Source organism: Nansenia antarctica, assembly GCF_963989245.1.
Source record: "Nansenia antarctica genome assembly, chromosome: 10".
Classification (NCBI taxonomy): Eukaryota; Metazoa; Chordata; class Actinopteri; order Argentiniformes; family Microstomatidae; genus Nansenia; species Nansenia antarctica.
Window position 1 is genome coordinate 22,446,093 of NC_137680.1, and position 17,774 is coordinate 22,463,866.

Consider the following 17,774-nt stretch of genomic DNA (forward strand, 5'->3'; position numbering starts at 1 on the left):
GCCACCACATCTCTATACAGAGACAAAATGAGCAGGTAAAGAAAAACAGGCATTCGCTATGACGGATTGTGGACTGTATTAAATTCTGTGGAGCTCACGAGCTAGCTCTGAAGGGCTCCGATGAATCTCCAACTTCAAATAAGGTCGGCCCAAGCACATAGACTTTTTAAAGGACCAATTGAGTTGTTGGCAGATGTTACAATTGGACCACGTTTGGTAGTGCATAGGTGGACCTTTTCTGATATTGTAGGCTTAGGCTACAGTATAGAAGAGACACTCTATCATAGCCTATCATTTCATCATTCTTGCATTGTGTTTTTGTTAAAAGTTGCATGGGATAGTGTGTGTGTGTGTGTGTGTGTGTGTGTGTGTGTGAGAGAGAGAGAGAAAAAAAAACGAGAGAGAGCGCTTTTGGCATCAGAACGTTATTGTAGGTAGCCTACTTCTCTAGTTTTGTTGTAGAGCATTATTACTGTAACTTAGTTGGCACTGTATCTGGGATGTGATGCTGCTGTTGCTGCAGTGTGAACTATTGATGGGTATACAGTAGGCCCTAGGCCTAATGGATTTATTAGCCCCCCCACTCAGTATCACCACCAGCCGCCACTGCGGCCCTTGTCCCATATATACCATACTGTACATACCATACCATAACTGTACATAGCTTATCGTTATCCATACCTACTACCTAGTGTACTTATCATAATGTAATGTATCATTTCATAACTGTACATATCCTATTTTGTCTACACTATCATATCTTTGCACTATATGTCTACACTATCATGTATTTGCACTATATCAGTATTTGCACTTTTAGATGCTAAACTACATTTCGTTGTCTGGTACTCTGCAATGACAATCAAGTTGAATCTAATCTAATCTAATCTAATCTAATTGAATCTAATATATGACAGTGGTGATTTGTATAGATTAAAGGAGAGTAATCCTTTCTTATTACCATCTTAAAACAGTTCAATCCTCGTTCTTGTCCTTGTCTAGTGACTCCAGAGACAGACATCAAATACCCACCGGGGGAGCTTTACTAATCATAATTTCCATAAGCAGAAACAAATATTTTTCCGCGACAATAGAGTCAATATCATGCCAAAACGAAATAAGGCTTGCATCTCACATCTTATTAGAATCATCCCTTAAATATCAGCAATTTTCTTTTTCTTTGAGTGTTTTCATTGCGGTTTTGTAGACAAGACATTAACACTTATTGGGTTCAAACCTTGCTAGCAATATCGGTTTAAGTCCAACACAATGTTGGACTGCTGGGGGAAACATCACTTGTGACAGATCACATAGCTCATATCATTGTGTTTACAGAAGCTTCCTATTTCCTTCAAGCTGCAGAAGTGGAAGAATGTCTTTGACAGAGGGAAGATTAATCTAAACGTCACTTTGCATAGCAGCCTCTGCTCTGCCTTTCTTTTATTACTCTATAATTAAATTCTCCATATTGGCTCTGCTTAGAACAGACACATCTGTCCAAGATTGTAATATAATACAACACTGGCAGGGGAACTGTTTCCTGTTCAAAAAGAAAGAAAAGAAAAAAAGAAGAACGCCATGGATCCTGAATGATATGGATTTTTCTTTTCTTTCTCACAGAGTCGACCTCTATGGTTGACCCCTATGGTTTGGCAGAGACAATTAAAACATATGCTGCATACATATAGAATAGAAACACACAAGCTTGGTTGACCATTAAGGACCATATTGTCAAGCGAAGTTCGTGGAATAATGGAAGCAGAAATAAACTTTGTCCCTTTCCACACACCTTCTACCTTTCCTCACTCCTCCCCTGCTCCCTCTCTCACCTCTCGCTGATGTCTTCGATGTGCTGACCGCTGCAGGGGAGGAAGTTGCCGTTGTGGCAGTGGGGGGTGCTGGGGGAGGCGGGAGCCGAGATGTGGCCTCTCCCGTTCTGGAGGGAGTGTCTCCGGCTGCGTCGTCTCTCCAGGCCCCGCCTCTCGTTAGTGCCCCCACCCCCTACGCTGGCACGGCGGCGGTCCTTCCGGCCCGCGGGCGGAGGTTGGCTCCCGTCGTCCCCGTCTTCGTGACGCAGAGCCATCTGGAGCAGGGAGGACAGGGACACAGGGACACAGGGAGGACAGGGAGGGAGGGACACAGGGAGGAAGGGACACAGAGAGGACAGGGACACAGGGAGGACAGGGACAGAGGGAGGACAGGGACACAGGGAGGACAGGGACACAGGGAGGAAAGGACACAGGGAGGACAGGGACACAGGGAGGAAGGGACACAGGGAGGACAGGGACACAGAGAGGAAGGGACACAGGGAGGAAGGGACACAGAGACAAGCACATAACGGACCAGGCCAGTTCAGTAACAGTGAGAGAGAGATAGACATCAATACCCCCCAGCACTGCGTCTCCTGAGACACCTGCGTTTCCCCTATACTGTGTCCCCTGAGACTTCTACTGCCCCCCTTGTACTGTCTCTCCAGTGTCAAAAAAAAAAGTTTATTCAATCACAGAGACTGCCAATGGCCCCGGGCCTGATTCACTTGCTTAGTCAAATGTAAGTCACTTTGGAATAAGATGTCTGCTAAATGCCAAAAATGTAAATGTAAATGTGTAAAGATAGAGGTTATTTGTGTCCAGAAATGTGGTTCTCACCTCACCTGCCCTATAGGCACTATCTTTTCTTGTCTTTTCACTTTGTACTGTTTGTGTAAATGAAATAAATAAATGGAAAATAGTGTGACACGGTCTGGTCCGCATGTTTCTCAAGTTCTCAATTCTCAAGTCGCGCAAATGACCAAAAAGCTTCTTTTTTTCTTTTCTTTTTTTTTTGCATTTTACGAAAGTTTAAGTGTTTAAATGCCCACTCGATATATAACAAACAACCGTTTTAGGATTACTAAATACTTTGTGTCTATAATTTGTGAATTGGATTCATTGTATCTTCTGCCGTAGACTACTGGGCAAGTGATACATGGCTTGCAAACAAACTTACGTTTTAGGACACTAAAAAGCAAGGACTGTGTAATCATCTAATTATGTGTAGTTATGTGTTTTTAGCATGTTGATGTTCTATCAGCATGTTGTGATATGCTAAACATGTAATTAGATGTTCATAGAGATGTTCCTTTTTAGCTGATAGTTACTAGCAGCTGTTTTGCATGGGTTTTGATTCAGAGCGTTTCTCCGGTATTTGGTTTGAGGTATACCAACATTCAAATAAGCACATCTTCTTCAACTATTTTCAGATTTCAATGTATGATACATCAGCAAACTTTCATAAATTGGAAAAATACAAACAGAAAAATGACCTTTCCCTACTTGAGGACTTTTTCACCAGACATTTTCCACATAGGATACACTGTGTCAGAGGTTGACCTCTGACGTCTGACTTGTCAGGGAAGGTGGCTGACCTCATAGATGTTGAGCTGCTCCATGAGGTCCAGGTCCGTGCCCTTCCTGCCCAGGTGTCTCTGGGACATGGCCTCCATGCCCTGCTCCTCCAGACAGTCCACCACGTCATAGAAGGAGTCCTGGTCTGCCAGCCCCGCCAGAGTCTGACACAGCAACATACAACCACAACACGGTTACAGCTCCGGAGTACTTCATCTACGTCACTGTTCAGATCGATCAACAGCGACATTGATGAAGAGAGAAAGAAGAAGAGAGAAATGGGTGAGGCGAGAGGGAGGAGGGTGAGAGATGAAGAAAGGTATAGGGAGGGAACTCCCTATGAACTGGGATGAGAGAGAGAGAGAGAGAGAGAGAGAGAGAGAGAGAGAGAGAGAGAGAGACAGAGGGAATAGAAGCTTTGAAGGGATGGATATGGGGCATAAGGGGAGGAGTGACATAAAAAAGAGAATCAAGTGGAATCATGAGAGGGAGTGAGAGAACACAATAGAAAGAGAAGTAGAAGACAGACACTGACTTTATTGATGAGGGTCATGGCATAAACCAGCAGCTCTGTATCCACTCCATCCTTCTCTTCCAGAATCTCCATGGCGTTCGACCACAGCTTACAGCCTGCACCGCAAAAAGCATACTTTCTAATTTAAAAAAAAACTCCATGAAGAGACTAAACATGTGACCGTCATGCAGCTTTTTTTTACACTTCAGTATGCTGTGAATGCTATAGACTGACTACAATCACTGTGATTGATTGATTGATTTGATTGATTGATATGTTTATTTCAAATATGTGCAAAACAAGATAAAGCAACAATAATTAATATAACAGAAAAAAAATTAACAGAATTAAAAAGCATAAAAGAAACAAATAAATATTGCACTTTTGACTAAGTTTCTTTTTTTTTTTTTTCTTTCTTCCTCCTTTTTTCTCATATTCGAAAGAAGTATCACTTATTCAATCCCACCCCTTCTCCATAAATCATAAAGATGCTTCCTGTTCAGTTGAATACAATCTCTCTATATATATACAAATACTGCGTACCCAAAATACGAATATCGTATTTACATACTTTAAAAAAAATAAAAAAATAAAAAAAGAGTAAATATTCAGGAACCCAAATGATAAATGCTAGTAAATAAACAATAACCCCTGTTATTGTGGGCTAAGCAATGCTCTCATGGCTCTAGCATGGAGTCTAACGGCGTTCCTCATACAGTCATATTCTCAGGAACGAAGGAAGAAGAAGAAACAGAGAGGGATGGTCCATGGAGAGGGAGCAATCTGCGCTGCGCTCCAGTCACAAGGTCGTCTCAGTCACACCGGGGTTTCGGGTTTTTGGCCCTCCTTACGCAACCAGCAGGACTGATGGGCTAAGACAGAGCTCAGCTGAGACAGACCGCCATCCACACACTCCCAGGAGAGAACACAATGTGAAGCTTTTAAAGCCGGCAGGGTAACTGAACCCCACCAGGGGGAGAGAGTCGCAGTCTGTTTCAATAAGGGCCCTGCTCAGCACACAACCCTGGGAGCCGCTTCAGGACACCTGAACTTCCTCCAACTCTGGAGTAATAAGAGTCCGACCGACCGTGATCTACTGTCACTAGAACCACTCGGCTCCCGCCGTCGGCTGGTGAAAGAAAAAAATGTGTGCCGAGTTCTATGAATCTTTGTGTAAATAATAATAATAATAACTTTTATTTGTATAGCGCTTTTCCTGCAAACGTTGCAGCTCAAAGTGATCCAATCATTATATAATCATAATTGAATTATTTAGTCATTTAAAGGCAATATTAAAAAGATGTGTTTTTAGTCTTGACTTGAACATATTTGCTGAGGTTACATCCCTTATGTAAACTGGCAGTGCATTCCACAATTTGCGTGCATAAAATGAGAATGCAGCCTCACCAAATCTCTTCTTTTGTACATGTGGTACACAGAGAAAACCAGCGTCAGAAGACCTGAGAGCTCTATTGGGCTGATAGGCTAGCAAAAGGTCTTTCAGATATTCTGGTGCTGTGCCAGTGAGAGCTTTATAAACAAGCAGAAGGATCTTGAAATCTATTCTGAACTTAACAGGAAGCCAGTTCAAATACTCAATATACATTTACATTTACATGTACCTATCTGTCTGTAGTTCGATAGAGTGTTTTGAGTGTGATGTATTGTGCCCCCCCCCCCCCCCCCCCCCCCCCCCCCACACACACACATCTCATACCTCTCTTGCTGTCCACGGTGTTGACAGCCTGGATGAGCAGGGCAGCATTGGCCTCTGTGTACTCCACAAACACCAGCAGCAGCTTCAGAGCTGTCTTCACCACCAGACGGAACTGCACACAATGCAGAGGACACAGGCTTCAGACCATAACTCTATGTGCACTTACTAAACAATCCTTGTCGTTAGTGTCCAGAGTGGTGGGTGGGTATGTAAGTTAGCTCCTGATATGATATCACATGTTGCAGCTATAATACTATATTATATGGCATCATAAGAGCTTTTCCTGCTTTGGGAGCCTTGAGAGGTTACGATAAGGGCCTGCTATGATATATAGGAAGTAAGAACTGGCCTGGAGTTTTGTGGGAACACATAATGCACTTCTTTGTATGCTGTCTCTGTTTTCTATTCCACGAATGAGAAATGGATGTGAATAAACACAAGAGACATTTGGTAGTAATGTAATACAATATTTGTAATGACACTGAACAATATAGTGCTGGTATTGTATCTGAAAACGTCTGCAGTGCTTAAATCAAATAAAGACGCAGAAAACAGATAAAGCCAAGTGAAAGAACAACAGATGGGACGAGGGAAGAGGAGGGAAAGTAAAGACACAGGAGGATCTGTGTATAATAAAGGAAGTGACGGCGTTGATCAGAACCACCACGTCTGTTCCACATGTCCACATGTACACAGGAGAGAAGCAGGAAGGAGCAGAGGCCAGAAGAATTGGTTAGAACAGAAATAATATGAGACAATCTTGCCCAGAAGAGAAAAAGAGAGAGAGAGAGAGAGAGAGAGAGAGAGAGGGGGGGGGGGGGGGGGGGTAGGGGGTGGGGGGTGCTGGCAAAAGAGTGATAAGGCAACCTGGCCACTAGGGGGCTGAGGAGAGCTGTCACACTGCCAAGGGGGGCAGGCTAGCGTGTTCTAATGATGTGACACGGTGCAAATGCAGTATTATTATAGTAGTTATATAGTATTTTAATTAAAGTATTCAAAACTTTTTCTCTGACAAAGAGTCTGTGAAGAGAACGCCCTAGCAACTTGTGTAGAAACGTTTTGGGTCACTGTGTGGTATGGGTTACTGTCCATAGCGTTGGAGAGTAGTATTGCTTCATTTGGTCACTAAACTGAAGAGTTTATTCAACACAAATCTATAGTAATACATAGTCAGGAATGGATGTGTATGTTTTGCGCTGTACCTTCGATCCAATGAGTGCGTAGAGCCACTGGACGGTATCGTTGTGAGCTATGAGGCCGTTCATACCATCCACATACAGCATGATCTGTCCCAGAGCTGCATAGAATAACACAGGGAGTGGAAAACAGGGGCTCGGTTAAACACACATCTGCCATTCCACTTCTGTTACCCTCCTCTCTTCTCTTCTCTTTGCTACAAAACTCTGCTGCACACATACCCTTAACCATCTGTCCCCTACATCATCCCCAAGAGTGGCGAGAGCTGTGTGTGTGTGTGTGTGTGTGTGTGTGTGTGTGTGTGTGCGTGCGTGTCTGCATGTGTGTGTGTGTGTGTGTGTGCGTGCGTGCGTGCGTGTGTGTGTGTGTGTGTGTGCGTGTGTGTGTGTGTGTGTGTTTGTGTGTGACAGAGGGAGTGACAGAGGGAGTGACATTGAAATTCCTAACTGGTGTTTCTGTGTTCTCTGTAGAATTCGAAGAAAAGGAGAAAAATAAAAGACTTCCCAGACACTTCCCACAAGCCCATAGGCGGATACGGATTGAAACCAAGTCATGATGTTTCGAAAAGCTTTAGAGGGATGGAGAGAGAGAGTGGGAGCAGAGAGTGACAATAGAGTAAATGAATGAATGAATGAATGAATGAATGAATGAATGAATGAATGATCTTTATTGTCATTGTACGGGTACAACGAAATTGAAATGCAATCCCTAGGTGCTAACAATCAAAACACCGTCCTAAGATAATAAAACACCGTCCTAAGATAATAAAACACAGTCCTAAGATAATAAAACACAGTCCTAAGATAATAAAAAACAAGAATGAGACATAAATACACATAAATAGGGGGATATACCTAAAAGTAATTAGCAGTGTCAGACAAGAGATCCCTCCTTGACATACTTATTTGTCTATTCCTTTTTTAATTTTTTATCCAGAGCAACATACAATAAGCACATTTGGCTAAAATAAGTGAATCAACACTCAATCACAGTCATTACTTTCTATAAGAACACGTGCCAAGCAATCACAGTGCCAAGCAATCACAGTGCTGCACTAATGCCATTCTTCGCAGATAACGGGAACCAGATCTGAAGAGCTTTGCAGCCTCTTCCACCAGCTCCAGCTGCAGACATCCCCTTTGATAAGAACACAACCATGAAGACATCCATTCGTTCTAGATCAAATATACACTCCAAATAATAGTATTCTTCATTAACATGATTATGGAATGTATGTAACAGGATGTTCCTAGATTTTTTTGTACTACATTTTCTTCTGTCAGGTCTATGTGAAGGAGGGTAACCATTCTACAGGGGGGTTGCTATGGGATCGTGTAATTAGCGAACGCAGACTTTGACAGTGGAAAAGATGACTTGTTGATAGGCACACCCATGCACACAAGTGCTGTACACAGAGAACGGCTCACATTCCTGCAATGCTTGGATAAAGGTCCCTGTGCAGAATGCAGATTGTTTGTCTGTGGACAGATTGATTGACATGTTTTTTCAACACAATGGCCTCATTTACCAGATTGGAAACCACATCAAAAAACCTAATTAACCTAAACACACACACACACACACACACACACAGACTTACGCACTTTGTGCACAGACACACACACACACACACACACACACACACATTGCATGCATTACATCAAATAACCCAAAAATATATCAAGGATCATACACATAGTCAAGTATACGTGTATGTGACACCGTTTCATGAAAAGGTCCTCATGTCGGGAATTGTGAAACCTCGCAATCGAGCCAAACAAGTCTTAGAATAGTTTTCCGGTTTTTGGCATAGGACGAAAATTGAAGAATGAAGAAGTCATAACCAACTGTTTTACATTCACTAAATACCTACATTTAGTTAGCAAGGTCGGGTGGGGGGTATTAGTGTGGCAGTGAGTGTAGCCACGCCCACCCCAGCTGTATTTAAGTAGCCATGTGCATGTGGACCTGTTTGTTGACAGGTTTACAAGATGGATGCTGACAGTCTCGCTAATGCTATCAACAGCATTTCAGAAGCCGCACACACATACACACACACACACACACACACACACACACACACACACACACACACACACACACACAGATGTGGATTTCCTACACTGGCAGGCCTCCACAGGCAGGCCTAGAAACGTCAGACATGGGCCTGGACCAAAACAGAAGATTGAACAAAGACACAGAGAAGTAAAACAGTGCCTGTCCAGCCGTCTCCCAACTCGTCAGACACAACTGGAAAAAAAATACTTGAGCAGGCTGACTCGCTGGACCCTGACACGACTTGACATTTGTAACAGGATCCATAAATAAGGTTCTAATACGAGCCAAGGGATCTGAATGGGAGGGCACACAAACTGCAGGGCTTCCGTTGAGGAGAGGAGAGAGGGAGGGACACAAATACCCGCGGATAGGATGAGAGCACACAAAAGTTCCCTTTAAGTGTGCAGCTTTTGTCTTTTACAGGCTCAAAGTGAAATGGTCTGTCTTTAACGGCATCTCTGTGGTCATCTCCACTGCTAGGAGGGGGGAAATGTCCAAGTATAAACATAGAGTGGAGGAAATAAGTATTCAACACATGCCATTTTTTTATTCAACATATTTTCATTGCAGCTATTCGCATGACATTTAGACCAGACATTGGTATTAAGTCAATACAACTACACAGCTATATAAATTGTACAATTCCAATCCATAAAAAAGCTATGTGCAATAAAGTGGAATGACACAGGAAAAACGTATTGAACACAGTAATAAAAAGCACTAAACCAGCTTATGCCAGCTTATGACTTCACCTACCTGTGCTAATTAGAATCAGCTGGGTTAGTGTATGTTGGTGGGTAAGTACTTCCACTCTTTGAGAAAGGGTTTCCCACCTCGGAATGCATTTTAACAAATAATTTGTCACCAAGCTTTCCTGAAAGAATCATCTCATGATGTGTAGAGGCAAAGAGCTCTCCCAAGACTTTCGCAAAACAAGATTGTTACGCAGCATAGTAATGACACTGGTTACCAATGGATTTCTCAACTCGTAAATGTTCCTATGAGCACCATTGGGGCCATTTATTTTTCTCAGCTCCCCCCTCAGCTTCTTGTCAACTCCCTACGTGAAATAAAAACGTGGATGTCATTTAATTTTCTAAAACTTAAGCAATAAATCAGAGGTCATGGTTGTGGCACCCATGGCGCTGGTCCGGAAGGTTGGAGACATCATCCTCCAGGTCGACGGCTGCTCCATCTCCCCATCTGCCGAAGTCCACAACCTGGGTGTCATCCTTGACTCCACCCTCTCCTTCCAATCTCACATCAAGTCCATCACCAAATCCGCCTTCTTCCACCTAAGAAACATTGCCAGACTCACACCGTCACTCTCGGAATCTTACTCCGCTCGTATACTAATCATAAGATTAAGCCTGTAGCTGCAGTTGATCTACAGATGGCATACAAAAAGTGTGAAGTGAGCGCCGAATTTGAAATAGTAGACATAGCGCAGGAGAATGTGCTCAGTGGAGCTTCAGCAGAGGCTTTAGGCCTTATTGTTCGTCTTGACTCACTTCAAAGCAGTGTAGCCACCACAACACAAAGCATGCCAGCTGGTCTGGATGAGTTTCCAGAGCTACAACGTACCACAGGCACCTTGCCAGGAAAATACACCATCAAACTGGATGAAGATGCAAAGGGTGTGGTCCACGCTGTCCGTCGACAGCCAGCTGCGCTCAGAGAAAAGATAGTAGAAAAGCTACATGAGATGGAGAAAGATGGCTTCATCACCAAAGTTGAACAGCCCACAGAATGGGTTAGCTCTATGGTAGCCGTAGTCCGTAATGGCAAGATAAGAATCTGCATAGATCCAAGTGATTTAAATCTGGTCATAAAAAGGGAACACCACCCAATGCGCACCGTAGAGGAGGTAGTTTCAAGAATACCTAATGCTAAGGTATTCTCAGTGTTAGATGCTAAATCAGGATTTTTGCAGATAGAACTGGATGAAGCCTCATCCTTTCTAACAACCTTTAACACTCTGATAGGAAGGTTTAGATGGCTGAGACTCCCATTTGGAATAAAATGCGCCCCAGAAATCTTCCAGCGCATCATGGATGAGATGCTTGAGGGCATAGCTGGAGCAATAAGTGTCATGGATGATATCCTAATAGCAGCCCCCACAGTCCAGGAGCACGATGCAATCCTCCGCAGAGTGGCTGAAAGAGCTACAAGCTAAGGAAAGGAAAAGACATGGAGCTGTCCGACACACTATCCAGAGCACAGCTCCCAGAGAGCACACCAGAGTTAAGCGGACTAGAGTGTGTCTCCATGCTCAACTATGTTGCAGTAAGTGAACAGAAGTACACAGAGCTGCAAGACAGCACAAAAGAAGAACTAATCTGTCTCCAGCAAACAATTCACCACGGCTGGCCTGAACACAGACGGGAAGTGCCCATTCATGTTCAGCCATATTGGGACTCAAGAAGTCAGCTAGTGTTGTCTGATCGAATCATCTATAACGGACTGCGTATAGTAGTGCCCCCCACCATGCGTGAGCACATGCTAAAGCTCATACACCAGTCTCACCTAGGCATGGTGAAAAGCAAACAGCGGGCACGTGAAGTGCTATACTGGCCAGGCATGAGTGCAGAAATGGAAGAAATGGTCAGAAACTGTAGCAAGTGTGCAGACTTTCAAAACAAGCTGCCCAGACAACCCCTCAAACCAACTGAAACACCAGAGCTGCCATTTGAAGAGGTAGCGTCAGATCTGTTCGAGTTCGAAAGCAAGCAGTACATCCTACTTGTCGATTACTACTCAAAATTCATTGAAGTAGATGTACTGAAAGACATGCGAAGCCGCACCGCCATAGAGACTCTGAAAGCTCAGTTCTGCAGACATGGCATTCCCGCCACTCTTCGCACAGACAACGGTCCACAATACTCCTCAGAGGAATTTAAGGACTTCTGCAAGAGCTATGGAATATCACACAAAACATCTTCACCACACACGCCGCACTCCAATGGTGAAGCAGAGCGTGCAGTGCAAACTGTGAAGAGGCTTTGGTGCAAGGCGCCAGACAAACACCTTGCGCTGATGGACTACAGGACGACTCCACTAGAGAAAGTAGGATTGTCGCCAGCGCAGCTACTCATGGGCAGGAGGCCACGTGATAAGCTGCCTACTGCTCGTGAGCTACTTGCACCAAGAGGATATGACCCCCACAAAGTCAAGCGTCTGCTGGACACGAGCAAACAAAGACCTTCAAAAGTTCTACTACGACCAAAAGAGAGCAGGCAATTCTCGTGTTGCTCTTCAGCCTGGAGATGAGGTTAGGATGCAGCCGCATCCTGGCAACGACAAGTGGTCCCCTGGAGTAATAGTGAAACCCCACAGTGCTCCGCGCTCCTATGGTGTGGACTGTGGAGATAGAGAGTACCGCCGCAACAGTCAACATCTTCGCGTGAGCACTCCAGCCGCTAACCATCCTCGCCACTGGGTACAGGAAGAACCGTGGACTGAAACATTAGGCCCACCCGCCGAGGAGTCACAACCTCCAGCTCTTCCTGGAATACCCCACTCCCCACCCAAACCGCCTCCGAGCCCCACTCGAGCCCAGCCACCTGGACTGAATGTTACTAGGCGGGGCCGAGTTGTTAAACCTCCAGATAGACTCAATCTTTAAGTGATTTATGCCATGGACTGAATCTATAAGTGACTGTTCTGTTTGCACTTAAGTACACTCATTTTCAGGTTATTGCCAAAGTCATTAGCTAAAGTAAAGTTCTCACAATGACTGTTTTTCGTTAATTATTATAGTCATTATAGTACTGCAGTTGGATAGTCTTTTTTCTAATTAAAGTCTAATTATCTAGTTAGTGTAAAATAATTTAAAATAACAAACAAGCAGTTCTGATTTTAAAAGTTTGGAGTGGAAATTCATGCATGTGTTATTGTGTGTTGTTTTTGCTAAAAGAAGGGAGATGTAACATACTGTGTGTTGTCTTACTACACCACACTAACACACTGATGTGATTGGCTTTCTGCATCTGTCGTGTCCCAACGGAGTTGCCGTAGGTCGCCCCTGGCAACCAGAAATAAACAACATGTCTTAGAGTTAAGTTGTGTCCGTGTCTGTCAAGTACGGTACATTACAACCCCCACCTTCATCCACCTCCACTGGCTTACGGTCAATTCCCACATTATCCACAAAATCTTCCTCCTCGACTTCCGGTTTGTCTAATGGCGGAGTAAGTTACATTTCGGGAGAGCTCTGTTAAAATCCTTTAAAATCTCTCTCTCTATATATATATATATATTGCTTTTTTATTATCAGTAACCTCTGTAAACATACCAAAAAAACAATCAACAATGCGAAAAAACAACTTTAGCCCGCAGACAAACTTTATTGTGATGGTGACCAACACGATAAGATGCTAGCTAACAAAAATGAACACTCTGCTAGTAATGCACCTCTTACCCTGGCAGATATGGAGAGACTTCTCTTAACAATGGAAGAACGCATCATAGCTAAACTATCCATCCAGCTCAAGGCAGACCGAGCGACCATCGACTGACATGACCAGACAATAAAGCAGATGGAAACGTCACTTACTGATATCGACACCAGACTGGCTACCATTGAATCCACCTGTCTAGCCTTAGCCAAAGAAAATGAGGCGATGAAATTGAAAGCGGGTGATCTTGAAAATAGATCACTCCCTCTTCAAAGCCATTTCTATTGAAATCCAGTGGTCTATCACTCAGTCAGAATCTGGTCACAATTTAGAAGGCATTTTAATTAGAAAATAACATCAGTGCACTCTCCCCTCAAGGATAATCATAACTTTCCACCCTCTCTCTCTGATTCTACCTTCGGGGTTTGGTCCTCTATATTGATGGCAAGTTTGGATCGTTTGCAATCTACCAAAGTCTCACCTTTTCAGGTACCTCCAAATCAGACATTTTGTCCAGAAAAATAATGCACCATTCCCAGACCTCCCGACAAGGGCACTGCCAGGCACAGCTTGATACAGCTCAAAATTGTTTTAAGAGCACACCTGACCAAGGCAAGACTGGCGAAAGTTTTCCCCAATTCCTCATGCCCTTGCTGTAAAGGTCAACCAGCCGACTACATCCACATGTTCTGGTCCTGCCCCAAACTTAACACTTTTTGAGCCAACATCTTTGGTGCCTAAACTAAGATATTTTAAAAAGTAATTACCCCCAATCCCATATGTGCTCTATTTGGTTTTACCCCTGAACCTCATTCCCTTAAAAGCAAAGCCTATGTAGTCATAGCATTTACCTCCTTGATTGCCAGACGCCTCATTCTTCTCTCCTGGAAGGAACAAACACCCCCTAACTTCACAAGATGGATCAGAGACATTATGTACTTCCTGAAACTTGAGAAAATCAGATACCCTTAAAGGCTCTTTGCAAAACTTTGGGAAAATCTTGAAGCTTGTTGTAAGTTTGCTACAGAACATTTGGAGAAGCCTGTAAATTACTGGGAGAATGTAATCTGGTCAGACTAGACAAAAATATTTTCTGCAACAATACGATGCACCATGTTTGGAGGAGAAATGGCTGTGCATATGATCCTAAAAATACCATACCTACAGTGAAGTTGGAAAGTGGCAGTATCATGGTACTGGTGGAATCCAAATTGAAGTGTAGATGAATGGAGCCATGTAACGGTAAATTCTTGAGAAGAATCTGTTGCCATCCACCAGTATGATGAGGATGAGACACGGGTGGATCTTCCAGCAGGACAACAATCCAAAACATACGGCAAAGGAGACGCTCAATTGATTCAAGAGGAAGAAAAAAAAGATGTTAGACTGGCCTAGTCAATTGCCAGACTTAAATCCAATAGAACATGTGTGGAAGGAACTGAAGATCAAGATTCACCAGTGGGCCCCCGGGAATCTTCAAGATTTAAAGACTGTCTGTGTTGAAGAATGGGCCAAAATCCCACCTGATCATTGTGAGAGATTAGTTTTTTTTTAATACAGGAAGCGTCTTGAAGCTGTTATTGGAAACAAAGGCTTCTCCACAAATTATTAAATAAATTGTGACGGCAGCTGGTGAAACCGGGAACAAGTCGCCAACCAATCAAATTGTTCCGACTTTTATTAAAAAAATAATAATAATACATTTCAACATTGTTGAAAATCAATGACACACTCGCTAGTCAAGCCAAAATATTGCAATGCAAAAGATTCAGTGAGTACTCCCCACTACTACTTAGTTAACTATATTACTACTTTACATTGTTAGTAGGCTCACAAAACAAGCTGTGTTAGTCATTGATTTTCAACAATGTTGAAATGTATTTACATTTTTCTGAATAAAAGTCTGAACAATTTGATCGGCTGCCGACTTGTTCACGGTTTGCAGCTGCTGTCACAATTTCAGTTAGCGTGTTCAATACTTCTTGCCTGTATCATTCCCCTTTATTGCACATAGCTTTTTTTATGGATTGGAGTGGTACAATTTCTTTAGCTGTGTAGATTTATTGAGTTAATACTAAATTTCATGTGAATAGTTGCAATGGAAATATTTTGAATTAAAAAATTGTTGACGTGTTGAATACTTATTTCCCCCACTGTACATCTAAGACAGAACCACTTTTGAGGGGTCTATTTGACTGTTTGACTCTAGTTGCTGAAAGATGTCATTGTCCTTCAGGGACTCACTTTCTGAGGAGGACTGTCTGGAAAGTCCAGTGGAAACTCATAAAAGAGATTCCTTCTTTTCCTTCTTTTCTCAAATGAGTATCTAGTTTATGTCTGACATCCTTGAGAAGGTAATGAAGTTCAAATGATGAAATTGAAAGCTGTTGGTATAATACTCTTGATTACATACAACACTGTGTTGTGTGTATCCACCGTCTCCGTTTGGGCCTTGTTGGCAGTGCAGTTTCCCAGCTAGGGGAGTCAAACCTTGGACAGTTTGAAACGGAATTACAAGGAGGGGGCTGCAGATCCTATTGTCTATTTTCCAGCGATGTGGTATGAAAAATTATGAATGTGCTGCATTTAGGCCAAGATTCCCAGGTGCAGCTGTATGTGTCTGTGCATGGCCTCGTGCTGCTGCTGGAGCTGCTGCTGCTGTGGCTGTTCATCTTTTATTAATCAGGACTAATTACTCACAACATGTCAGGAGAGAGCATTCCAAACACTCTTCTCCTGCTGGGACGTCCAAGGACGTGGATCAGGGGAGCTAGCACAGACAGGGCTGTATGAAAGGAGGCCACATCAGAGTGTGTTTATGAAAACATGATTAACCCCCTCAGTCAGGGGAGGCAAGAGCGCCGCCCTCTTCTGTGGCTCCCCCACTTTGCTACGACACGGCCGCTGACAGACCAGAGAGTACACTAATGACTTGTTATACAGATGTTCCACCCAGTGTGACTTTGTAATGAATTCCTACAGTACAGTGTTTTGCTAAAGAATCTAAATGACTTTTCGAAACGTGTATTGAAGTGAGAATTAACTAAATGCCCACCAATGCAAAACTAGTTTTTTTCTACTATGAATCATTGATGATGAGGCCGGTTGCCATGCCGGTTGCCATGCTGTTCTCTTGTTCCATCCATTTACGCTTCTAACAAGCTACTAGTTCTACAATGTGCAATGTTAACATTAGGCCTTTGAAGATATCCACTCCTTAGTGATAGAAGATCACCATCGAAGATTGCAAGCTGAATTCAAAACAATGATATTGTCCATAAAGTCCAGCGTGCTTTATATTGGCTTTTTATTAGCCAAGTTTAAGATCCGAGGGTTTTGGTGCTCAGCAGTAGAGGACAATAATAGCAAAACTATTACCTGGGCACTTCCATTAGACTACCCAAAGCAAGACACCGTAGCACTCATATCTGCGTGTTTGTCACAGGGTGACAGTCACCCTGCTCCTCAGCAACAAACGCGGATTGTATGAGCGCCCCGGCGTCCCAGTCCAATGGAAGCGTCAGGCACAGCCTTCCCATAGAAATACACCATGTCATCGGAGCGCGATTCACATTTCCTATACAATGTTTATTTAGAAATAAATTCTTACATGTGCCGTTTGATAGCGGATGATGGTAGACATATTGTATGTAAGTTATCTATCTAACATTAGGCTGCATGATAGTTGCGTGTTTTGACCTATTTCCATGTCGCATTTTCCCCCTTTGATGGCATATGATGCTATAGCTGTATAGCGGCACTTAATAAACCAAAACAACCCGCAATCTAATCCAGTTGTTATTATGTAATATTATTGATGGATGTGCCATTTTTGATGGAGAGCAGTGAGCGGGAGACTGGATGTGAGCATGTAGCTGACTAATGCCGTGGGCAGCAGCTGTTTCTCCAGCGTTCCTGTCACATTGGATTTTGGAAAGCCATAAAAATAAATCTGCGCTCCCTGTCTAACGTTATCCATATAACGTTACATATTTTAAGGCTGATTTGTGCATGATAGTCATGCATATTTCCATGTCGTATTTCCCCCCTTTGATGGCATATGATGCCCGAAATGTAACTACATTTCAGCCGCGAAGTTGTTACTCTGTTGTTCTATGTCAGTGCAGACTGGCAGGGTAGGAGCACAGGTTATACAGAGCACTGTTATTCTGTCATGGTCTGATAATGACTTGTTTGATCAATTGATAGCGTAAAACATAAGTTGTGAATGAATTGCAAGCGTCAAAGCTTTTCTATGACACTACTGATGATGTATCAGGGTCTTGAAGGGTTGTCCCATTTCATAGGGAAGGATTTCAACCACTACGCCTTGTGGCTCTGTTCAGAGGCCTTGGCTCCAAAGCGAGTGGCACTCTAAAACGAGCCGTAGGGGTAGAAAGGGAATTGGGATTGGGCCAAACTCACAAACACACAAACACACTCACAAACACATTAGGAACACTATACTAATACTAGGGATGCTCCGATTTATCGGCCACCGATTT

The 17,774-nt window shown here is 43.2% G+C and overlaps 1 protein-coding gene across 1 annotated transcript in view; it reads right to left on the bottom strand.

The window, feature by feature from the left end:
* Nucleotides 1-17,774, bottom strand: part of LOC308166760 (FH1/FH2 domain-containing protein 3-like) — a gene marked incomplete at both ends in the record, with an annotated part of 144,664 nt that overhangs the window by 33,345 nt on the left and 93,545 nt on the right. The window contains 5 exons of the mRNA XM_080541085.1: nucleotides 1,830-2,083; nucleotides 3,407-3,550; nucleotides 3,922-4,016; nucleotides 5,618-5,729; nucleotides 6,820-6,914. Coding sequence (XP_080397211.1) covers nucleotides 1,830-2,083; nucleotides 3,407-3,550; nucleotides 3,922-4,016; nucleotides 5,618-5,729; nucleotides 6,820-6,914 — 700 coding nt within the window. The remainder of the gene's footprint in view (nucleotides 1-1,829; nucleotides 2,084-3,406; nucleotides 3,551-3,921; nucleotides 4,017-5,617; nucleotides 5,730-6,819; nucleotides 6,915-17,774) is intronic.